This window comes from Limulus polyphemus, unplaced genomic scaffold (assembly GCF_000517525.1).
Source record: "Limulus polyphemus unplaced genomic scaffold, Limulus_polyphemus-2.1.2 Scaffold4668, whole genome shotgun sequence".
In the NCBI taxonomy this organism is placed as follows: domain Eukaryota; kingdom Metazoa; phylum Arthropoda; class Merostomata; order Xiphosura; family Limulidae; genus Limulus; species Limulus polyphemus.
Window position 1 is genome coordinate 27,394 of NW_013670278.1, and position 11,381 is coordinate 38,774.

At 32.4% G+C, this 11,381-nt stretch overlaps 2 protein-coding genes across 2 annotated transcripts in view; one reads left to right on the forward strand and one right to left on the reverse strand.

Moving 5' to 3' along the window:
* Positions 1-7,737, forward strand: part of LOC106471512 (ATP-dependent RNA helicase DDX39A-like) — a 17,098-nt gene extending 9,361 nt beyond the window's left edge. The window contains exons 5-9 of the mRNA XM_013932114.2: positions 3,808-4,005; positions 4,728-4,837; positions 5,360-5,504; positions 6,262-6,409; positions 7,442-7,737. Of these exons, the coding sequence (XP_013787568.1) occupies positions 3,808-4,005; positions 4,728-4,837; positions 5,360-5,504; positions 6,262-6,409; positions 7,442-7,455 (615 nt within the window). The 3' untranslated portion in view covers positions 7,456-7,737. The remainder of the gene's footprint in view (positions 1-3,807; positions 4,006-4,727; positions 4,838-5,359; positions 5,505-6,261; positions 6,410-7,441) is intronic.
* An 835-nt stretch (positions 7,738-8,572) lies between these two features.
* Positions 8,573-11,381, reverse strand: part of LOC111088892 — a 32,268-nt gene continuing 29,459 nt past the window's right edge. The window contains exons 5-7 of the mRNA XM_022400121.1: positions 10,856-11,041; positions 10,059-10,277; positions 8,573-9,097 (exon numbers count right to left, since the gene is read on the reverse strand). Of these exons, the coding sequence (XP_022255829.1) occupies positions 8,844-9,097; positions 10,059-10,277; positions 10,856-11,041 (659 nt within the window). The 3' untranslated portion in view covers positions 8,573-8,843. The remainder of the gene's footprint in view (positions 9,098-10,058; positions 10,278-10,855; positions 11,042-11,381) is intronic.

Genomic DNA, 11,381 nt, shown 5'->3' on the forward strand with positions numbered 1-11,381 from the left:
CAGATCTCAAACTTTAGTAACCCCAGGGCTCCTTTTTAATTTAAGTTTTTCACAGACCTACAAACCTATCAAATCCGTGTACATGAAAAGCTGTATTCCAAAATTAAATGTTTTAATTCGTATAACTTTAAATCATATTTGATTGTGAAATTTCAGACATGACTCGTGGACCCCAATTTGAGAAATGCTGTCTTAGAGTGTTATATATATTTTGAACATAAATTTGTTTTCCTAGTTTCACACGGTGTCTGAGAAACGTTAAACCTATTGCTTTGACTGATTACGCATAAGTTTAGGTTTACAGTTTGTAATGTTTGTGTAGTAGCAAATATAATATAAGTAACATAATCTGTGAACGTTTAGTGAAAAGTTTTTGCTGCTTATTGGTTAAGGTAATTTGTTTAATAGAGAAAAAAAATGGTAGTATTAAGATTTTATTTTATGTATAGATATTCTATTGGGAGATCCTATACTTACATATATCTATTTAAGACTATTGACTGACTGGGAGTGAAATTAGATGCATTAAATGATTATAAACTCTCTATTGTTCAATAGTGCACCTATTAACAACAATTGTAATTGATAATTATTGAAATATTTATCCATTAAGTTATATATATTTATATTCTTTCTTTTTTTTTTATTACTACACTCAGTTATTTTTGCCACAAGTTTTTGACAAAATTTATGTAAAAATTATTATTGTTTTACTTGTACGTTTATAAGTAGGATATTGTAAATTTTTGTCGTGTTCTTAGCGAGTTTAAAAAAACTGCAAATAGCAAGAAAAGATAATTACAAAACATGTGAAGAGCTCGTAGTGTAAAAAGTAAATAAATTAGATGCATTCTAGACATCTTGTGGTACTTTAAATGGGTTTTCTTCCACTACTGTGGATGATTCTCTTTAGTTTAAGTATGGGTAAACATGTATTTTCAATCAACTCAGCTTAATGCACTTTTTATGGGATCTAACCTCGTTTCATCTGTTAATCATAAACTAGAAATAATACATTTACAACTTTTTGAAAACATTTGCAAATAAAATTCAATTAGGCAGTATTCTTGTTTTTCATATTCTCATTAATGTTTTGAAATGAAATTGTAAATATTTTATGGTAATTTTATTTACTGTATAAGCCAAAAAGAACTTTTAGTATCTTTATGAAAGCGACTTCAACTCAGGTCTGTTAGGAATTTAAAATAAAAACCAAGGCTATCAGTCAGTGATTTTCTAAGGAAAACTTGGTTGTTCTATCAGTATCATTTTATTAAAATAGTAGGCCCGGCATGGCCAGCTGGTTAGGGCCCTCAACTCACAATCTGAGGATTATGGGTTTGAATCCCCGTCTCACCAAACGTGCTCACCCTTTCAGCCATGGGGGCATTATAATGTGATGGTCAATCCCACTACTTGTTGGTAAAAAAGTAGCCCAAGAGTTGGTGGTGGGTGGTGATGACTAGCTGCCTTCCCTCTAGTCTTAAACTGCTAAATTAGGGACGGCTAGTGCAGATAGCCCTCGTGTAGCTTTGCACGAAATTCAAAACAAACCAATTATTCAAATAGTATCTACCAAATATACTGTCACTCAGGTTTTTTTTAATCTTCATTTCATTAAAAATAAAATTATTTAAGAAAAAATCATTATCTAATGCAAGTTAACATATATGTTTGTCTTGTTTTGGAATTAGTTCAAGCAAAAGTACACAATATTTAACTTTCTAACTAACTGATAGCAATACTGAAGGCTTGAAGTTAGAAAAAGACAGTTAATATTAGGCTCAAAAATGCTCAGGAGAGATTTATTTGGGAAGCAAACATTTTTGACTATGAATTTAAACATTAAATTATTAACCCTTACTGAACCAGCGAGCACCTATTAGGTGTCAAGTATATACACCTTCATGTGAGTTGACGTCTTCAAAAGTAAAAATAATTATTCTAACCCCAGTTTAAATTTTTTTTATATAATAAATATTTTGTCATTTTGGAACATTTAGTTTAATAAATATATTTTTACATTTCCTGCACAGTTTCATAGTCTCACCTGTCAATTTTTTTTTTTAGAGTTTTTCTGCCCATCCCAAAGTATAGGTTTTTATTTACTAAGAAACTATCAACCTTTGAGAATATAGTTCTCAAAGTTTTGTTTCTCGCACAGTTTTCCTTCTCTTTGATTTTATTAGTAATCGTCTGTTCTTACCCCTTTCATGACCTCGCGGACAAAGTTTAAATGCCTTTGGATAGAGCAGATTATAACCTATTTAAGTCCATGTAAAGTAAATAAAGTGGTGTGAGAAGTAACTTATTAGGAAAGTAACAAGGCCTGGCTTAGGTAGAAAAGAAGAACAATCTAATGGAAAGTTTAGAAGACATAATGAAAACAAACCACAGATATATTTTTTTTTTTTAGATGTTCTTTCTTTAAAATATTTTTGCATTAAGTTGTATCTGTTTAAAAGCTATCGAACTTTTATTCTGTGACAATACATTAGAGAGTATAAGTAAGAAATGACAAAATATTTTGATGATTACGATCCATATTTGTGGAATATTACTGTTAAATTTATGAGTATAAATAAAAGTACTCAAAAGTTTATTGACTAGAAAGCATAATTAGTAGATGTAAATTTATTTCAACTAAGAATATTATTAAAAATATTTTTACTTGTGTGTACAGAAGCATAGATTATTACAATAAAAAATTGTTATTGGTCAATTTACTATTAAAATTGTTACCTAGCTTGACCTGATGCCATTCTGAAAGGTCAGGTCTTGGGTCACCAGTAAATCTTCGTCAGTTTATGCGGTGTTCATGTATAAATTATAGCCAAGATTAATGGCTGCTTTAATTGGCAAAATTATCAGAATAAATAATTGAAATTGACTGTACATAAGATGTTTCATGACAAGATTTTGGAAATTTTATGATATAGGAATATGATTTTAAAAAATCCAATTTAATGAAATATTTATAAGCTGAAACTAGATATTTGGTAAGATTATATGAAGTATTATGTGATTTGGTTAAGTACTTCCATTGTGAAAAGGAAACAACTGATGGTTATCGGTGACACCCCTCCAAGTCAGAAAAGGTTAAATTATATCTTACTATTGATAAAGAACTTTACTAAAGATTTTGTGTTAATAGTTGTTGCATTAAACTATCTTTTAAACAATTATAACTACTGGTAAAGAACTGGTGTTAATAGTTGTTGCATTAAACTATCTTTTAAACAATTATAACTACTGGTAGAGAACTGGTGTTAATAGTTGTAGCTTAAAACCATCTTTTAAACAATTATAACTACTGTTGTTAATAGCTGTAACTTGAAACCATTTTTTAAACAATTACAACTACTGGTAAAGAACTGGTGTTAATAGCTGTAGCTTAAAACCATCTTTTAAACAATTATAACTAGTGGTAAAGAACTGGTGTTAATAGCTGTAGCTTAAAACCATCTTTTAAACAATCATAACTTCTGGTAAAGAACTGGTGTTAATAGCTGTAGCTTAAAACCATATTTTAAACAATTATAACTACTGGTAAAGAACTGGTGTTAATAGCTGTAGCTTAAAACCATATTTTTGACATTCGTAACAACTACAGAAGATCTGGTATTAAAAATTAGCATTAAATAATTCAGAGGTGTTTTATCCTATAACTTTTAATAATTATCTCTTCCTTCATCATAGTTTGTCAGTTATAATTGTCTTTTCATAATGTCGTGTTTTGTGTGCCTGTGATGTCTAGTTTTATTTAGTTTTTGTGAAGTTTCCAATCGTGTAAAGTACTTTTAGAAGTTACCTCAGTCTTTAAAGTATTCCATGTTATTTTGTTCCTGTCGTTCATGTGATGTTTTTGTACAGCCAATGGAAGTTTATGTTGATGATGAGGCTAAACTGACACTCCACGGTCTACAACAACATTATGTTAAGTTGAAAGACAACGAGAAAAACCGTAAATTATTTGAGTTACTGGATGTGCTCGAGTTCAACCAGGTATGGTGTTTACAATTTTAGTTCATAAAAGAATGTTATAGTAACCTGTCCGATTGTTGTAAATACCGTATTCTTGAATTTACTTGAAGCGAAATTTTGTATATTTCTACCTTATAGCTTTTAATATATTACAGACAATTTTAACTTTCAAATTTGTCTTACAATTTGGGTCTGCTTATTAGAATTTCTAAAATGCAGGGTTCCTGGAAAGCTGAAAATTTATAAAGTTAAGTTACTGGCTTAAAAAAGCTGTGACTTTATGAAATGTACGATTGATTCAATAACAGTTAATCATTGAACGACTAACTTCATTAAAATGTGGTTAATTACATAAAATTAAAACTGAAAAGGCATGAAGATGGTTATATATGGAGGGTGTTGAAGTGTCCTTGAAATATTGTTTTTAACCAAGGGTGGGAGTCCAGAAATAATGTAAACTAGAAATAACATGGTGTTGATGAATGGTATGCATCACATTCTTAAAACAACTGTATGTCCTGCAAGGACAGTCTTAAAATGTGCCTTATATACATTGTTTACAAGTACACAAGAAACTGTAAATGTTTTACAAATCACATTAAAAGAAACATCTGAAAGAAATAAAACATGGTATTAATTTTTTTTTTTCAAGTGCACACAAAGATTTTAAAATGTTATACATAACGTAAGACCATTCTTTAAACAGAGTATATTAATAGTTAATTTTTTTTACTTTCCTTTAGGTTGTAATCTTTGTGAGATCGGTACAGAGGTGTATGGCTCTGGCCCAGTTATTAGTTGAGCAAAACTTTCCTGCGATTGCTATTCACAGAGCTATGACTCAGGAAGAAAGGTAAAGTTAATAACAGCCCGTGCATCCAGACCCTACAACATTTTAAGCATGCAAGGCCAAAAAAAAACACATTTTAGTGGTTATTGAGAAGCGGGGCTGGCACGACCAGAGGTGCAGCAGATTCTTGAGGACAAAAATTAATGTCAAAAAATTGCTTCTGGTCACCGGCTACTCCCTGCCTGAGCAAAAAGATTCTCTATCAGACAGAATCGGCATTCTACGGTAAAGCATACAGCTGGAAAATAACACTTGTGCTGTTTACAGATGATTCTTGTGCCAGCCTCATTAAGAAGAAAAAAATCTGCTATTGTTTGGTGGGAAACTTAAATGTCAGTTATATTATGTATAGATCAAAAGGTATTTTTATTACCAATATATATAAAGAAATCAGTGTTTTTCCACTGGTTTTACATTTACCTAAACTAAAGTATTTTGTTGTCTATCTCTAATTTTAATGTAGTGGTTTTTAAAAAGTCAGTTTTATCTATTATATGTTTTTTAATAAAATATAAATTTGTGTAGGTTATCCCGATATCAGCAATTTAAGGACTTCCAGAAACGAATCTTGGTTGCAACTAATCTTTTTGGCCGTGGCATGGATATTGAACGTGTCAATATTGTTTTCAATTATGACATGCCAGAAAACTCTGATACATACCTTCATAGAGTAAGTGCTGACCTGGGTTTATGTTTGGTCTTGTCATTTTAAAACGTTTGTTTTTGCTTCTTTTTTAACCTTTATAAAACACCGTGACAGAAAAATGTTTTTGTATAAATTATATAAATTAAGACTGTAATTCAGTAGTTCTACAAAAAAGCTTACAGTATATTAAATCATTTTTTTGATAACTGTTTATCTAGTTAGTTAACTGAATGTGCACAGGGTTGTCTAATTAGACCAACCACGTACTGTAGAAGTAATAATGACTATAATTTCAAATTTATAAAGTTTATCTTCACAAAATGTGGAAAGTTGTTGGTCAACAGAATAAGTCTAGTTTATAAATAAAAAAAATCTGATATGTTACTGAAGTTGTTTTTACTAAATATACGTAAGTGAAATGCCAAAGTCAGGCTGACTCAGTCTTTGAAAAGTCATAGTGCAAAGTGTTGTTCATGTGAAGAATAAAAATACTTTTTTTTTCCTCATTGTCCAGTTTGCATTTAAACTACCTCTAGATTATCCTAAATGCATATGTAGTTGTTTTTTTTTTTAGCAACCCTGTGTATTGTATCTGGTATTTTCTCTATTTTAACTGTTGGAACATAGGCTAACACGGAACGTTGATAACTCCGTATTGAATGACACATTGTAAGTCAAATAAAGTTGTACAAGTATGAATAAATTACACGTGTAGAATATTACTCTCTAATAAAGTTTCAATGAATTCTTAGGCTTTATTACTTTCTTTCAATAAAAAAAGGTTGCACGTGCAGGAAGGTTTGGTACTAAAGGTTTAGCCATTACCTTTGTATCTGATGAGGAGGATGCCAAGATACTGAATGATGTACAGGATAGATTTGATGTGAATATCTCTGAATTGCCAAATGAAATTGACATTTCTTCATACAGTGAGTATTCCTTTAAAATAAAACCTTGACTTGAAGAAATTAAGATTTAATGTGAGAGAAGTTGGATAAATCAGAAATGTTTGTTTCTCTTGGGCAGGTGGTTAGGCTGCTTGACTCGCTATCTGCAAGTTCGAATCCCTTTCAGCCGTGGGGGTGTTATAATGTGATGGTCAATCCCACTATTTGTTGGTAAAAGAGTAGCCCAGGATTGGTGTTGGGTGGTGATGACTAGTTGCCTTCCCTCTAGTCTTACACTGCTAAATTAGGGACGGCTAGTGCAGATAGCCCTCGTGTAGCTTTGCGCAAAATCCATGTAAAAAAAAACTTGCCCCCAAGATTATTTCTTTAGACCATTAAACTAAGTTGGTGAAGTTAAAGTTTTTAATGTATTTGTACACTGAAAAGAAGTTGTTTTGTATGTTTGCTTAAAGATAAATGTAAAACAAACTACTAATACTTTATTTAAACACAATGACACGTTTTATTGCTGGAAGTTTAATTAGAACGGGAGCTCTTTATCTCTCTGGTGTTTCTTTAAAACAGTTGTCAAGTTATAATAAAGTAGTTTTATGGGGGGAGTAGCCATGAAACTGTAGTCCATCCCTGCCTGGAAGCTAAATTCCAGTAAGGCCTAGATGTTTTTGAAAGGCTTTAGGTATACTAATTGTTTTTAGCACTAAGTTATGATAGACCTGGAGTAGTAATTTTGTAATCATGTTTGTTATTAGATTCTGCTGCTAATATTTCTAGATTTAAGGTTTACTGTTATTGATGCAAGGTTTTTTTTACAATTACACGGTCTACAGTCGCATCCCTGATTTAATATATATATAAAATCATTATGAGATTATCGTGGGAATCTGTTTTACTTATAGCACTTTGAAAAGTGGATTTGCATTAGATGAGAATGCAGTTTTTATCGTTCGTTGTTTTTTTAAGTACAGACTTTCAGTTTTGTTGGTGTGATAATGTTTTTTACACTGTTTTCTGGTATCTATAAATAATTAACAATGTGTTTTGTTACTTTTATAGTTGAAGGACGATAAGCTGATCCAAGACCCTTTCTTCTTTCTGTAACATCACCATTATACATCTGGATGTTTTAACCTTTCACCTATAGTTTTATCATGTAAGAAAGAGTTAATTCACTCCCAATTTTATTACCTGTTTGTCGTACACTTTGTAAATTGTGTAAAAATTACACTAATGTTCATTATGAGTTGTGTTTTTTTTATGTACCAGTTGTGTAACTGTCAAAAAAAATCTAGATTCATTTGAATCTAAATAAAGGTCGTCAGCGGTTTTTCTTATAAAATATGTTTATTCTGGTACTGTCTGTTGGGTTTCTACATAAAACTGTATATCTGTTCTTTAAACTAGGATACGAGTTCTTTATTTGTACACAATTTGAATCAAGCCATATTATTTAATCAAAAAGAACTGTACCTATGGAGTTCCAGTTAAATAAAGAACCTAGGTCATCTCTTATATAGTGTTACTATACACTTAGAAAGCATGACTATTAAATCATTTATATCCTGGAGGTATGAAATAACTCCTGTTACCATCGTTTTACAAATCTTTTAACATACCATTATCACTTCCAAATTATAAACAAGTTTTAACGTCTTTCCTTACAATAACTTGTTACCAAGTTCTCATACGAGATTTAAAATATCAATAGAAAATAAAAACTGAGGAAAAAAGCTAATACATATTTACTTTGTTTTTAAATTAGGTAATACTAACAAGACTTCGTTTAAAGTCCCAAAGTTATGATACGTATACTGCTAGAAACCAGGTTTCGATACCCACGATGGGCAAAGCACAGATAGCCTTTGTGGTTAATAACGAACAAACAAATCTCTATCAGTTATTAGTGTTTTTATGTAGTACTAAATCTTTTTTTAATATTTCTATGGCTGTATTGAAGAGTGGATCATATTTTGGACAATTGATATATTTCTTTGTGGTAGCATGAATATAATTTGACAAAAGGCTTAGGGTGACCCATGGAAATCTTGAGAAAAATGTAATGTAGTGTAGCCCTTGTGGTTTACTTATCAGGAAAAATAAAGTCCCACTCCATAAACTGTTGAGAAAGAGAAACATTTTTTTTTAATCTAAAGTCCTTAAAATCTTGTTCATTTTTTGTTTGTTCTACCTGCAAAGTAAAATGAAATTAAGCTTTAGAAGGCTCAATAGAAAAAAAAATCCTGTTATTAAAATATGCATTTTTGTGCAAGTTGAAACTGGCTTTTAGGTAGTTGAATATGTTGATCAGTTAAACATTGTTTTGCTGAGCCTTATAGTACTGTAGTCTTAAAATATTTGTGCAAAAATAAAGATATAAAGCTATTCTTTGAGCAGATATGTGTCTGCTCCTTGTGGTGGGGACAGGCTTTAAGAGGTGTTTTTCCTTTCATCTTAAAGATCATACATTTACCAGACTCGGTTTCTTGAACATTTCGTGGGCTGACGCTGTTTGTTGAATGCTTACGTGTTTGTTACTCGTGATGAAGTTGTTATCCAGTGTTTTCTTGTCATTGGCCTGTTCCTTGTCCCTCATATGAAGGTGAGGCTGTGACCACGAGTGGTAACCCGTGGCACCTACTGCAGTTAACAGGATTATCCCAAGAATTACTATGACACCAATCAATGGTACTGTTCCATCAGCAGCTGTTCCTTCTGAAATCAATCATTAAAGACAATAGATAAATACTATATAATTCACTATAACAATAAACAGAGAGTTTAGTGTTAGTCTGGAAATCTAACAAGCATAACTAATGCTGATCGTTAGATAATGTATTCATGTAAAAATGGAATTTTAACTTTATAATTAAGTTCCGTAAGCTAAATCAAAATTTCTAATAAAAATGTTAAAGAGAACTTTGGTACAAATCTGGTGGGGAAGATAAGCAGTTTTGATCGTTTAAGTTGTGCTGTTGTTTATCAACTAATGAATCTATTAAAAGTTTTCACCCATCTTGTTTTGTTGCTGCCACAACCTCAATTGTTAGCGTTGTGACATGATGCTACCGAACACTCTCCACTCTATTAGCTGTAGTTATTCAGTTAAAGGCTCTTGTGGTGATGAATGCTGCTGTCACTTCGGTCAGTGGAAGTCTCTGACATGGTTGTTTAGACCATATACTCAATTGTTAGCGTTGTGACATGATGCTACTGAACACTCTCCACTCTTTAGCTGTAGTTATTCAGTTAAAGGCTCTTGTGGTGATGAATGCTGCTGTCACTTCGGTCAGTGGAAGCCTCTGACATGGTTGTTTAGACCATATACTCATACGTCAATCTACCATGTTGATATATTTACCTGAATACTATTAAATACTATGTTAACCGGTAACGTTAATGAAAGGTAATAAGTTTGTTTTCAAAATAACTAAGTGTAATCAGTTATCCATTAGCTGGTTAAAAAAGGATTATTTATGCATTAGTAGTTTAAAACAGTGCATGTGTCAGTTATTCACTACTAGGTGTACAAAGTCATAACGTGTCAGTTATTCACGAGTGGGTGACAACAGCTTATTGTCAGTTATTCACGAGTAGGTGACAACAGTTTATTGTCAGTTATTCACGAGTGGGTGTACACACCCTGTTTACCAAGTAAACATTTTACATATTTTACCTGAATTGTTGTGACCTGTAGATGGGGGTAGTCTGTCCGTCAAAAAGACACAATCACTACACCCTGGATGGTCCTTGTTCTTCATGCAAAGCGGAAAACTGAAACAGTTGGAAGGAACACAGCTGTCGTTATTCCAACGGTACCCTGCCGTACACGAGGAACATAAGCGCCCACGATGTCCGGGAAGGCACATCTTACATTTGATCTCTTCCAGTTCGCCTGAGAAAAATATCGTAGTTAGTAAACTTAACAACCCTATACCGAATCCTGAAATGAAAACCTCACTTTATTTATAGTTTAATAAATTGGCATACACAGCGATTGAAAAACCATCCGTCTTTATTGCAATGCTTAAAAATATCGAGTAACTATGACGTATGTTAAAAAAAAGGAGGGAAATGGCTTTATAACAAGAGGGAATCCTCAATGGCCGCGGCTGTAATGAGATCTCAAATCGATCGAGATAGGAAACTATGAGCCGCGGCTAGAAATACTTTCCTTGTTATTTTTAGTTGTTAATAAGATTAAAGCTGTAATAATAAAGTAAACCGTATTTTAAAATGATGCCATTTCAATTTTTTTTTAATCCAAAACAAAACAGCGTATTATACGTGCTCGTTGTGAGTAACGATGAATCATAGTACAGTGTATTCTTTGCGCATTAATACACAATCGAATTGTCTCGGTAAAAGATTACCAAAGTGATTGGAAAATATTATTTATGTTCAAAATAGTCTAAACGTAAAATACTTGTTTAAAGTTTATTAGTACTGGACTTTTTACAAGAAATCTCCTACCTGTAATACACTCTCCTGATGAAGTGGCATTGGTACAAGGACATTTTCTGCACCTCTTTTTATCGCGGAAGTATCCATGAACGCAATACTCACACCAGTCTCCAGTAAACCCTGGGAAACAAGTGCACTTGGCTATGCTGTGAATTCTTGTACACGCTGCAGTTCCGTGTGTCGTACAGTTACATTCTACAGACGAACAAACATACATTAGGCCATACAACGCTCATGTAAAACAAAAAGCGGCCTTGCGACACAGTGATAACTAACTGAACTCTAGAAAGAAAACTACTATTCAGAAAAATTAGATGGAATACTTAAATTTATTACTTCGTGTGGTGGGCAGAGCACAGGTAGCCCATTGTGTAGCTTTGCGCTTAACTACAAACAAACAAACTTACGACTTCGTGCAATTCATTTTCCTCCAAGTCTAGGCCCTGCATGGCCAGGTGGTTAGGGGGCGCTCGACTCGCAATTTGAGGGTCGCGGGTTCGAATCCCCGTCCCACCAAACATGCTCGCCATTTCAG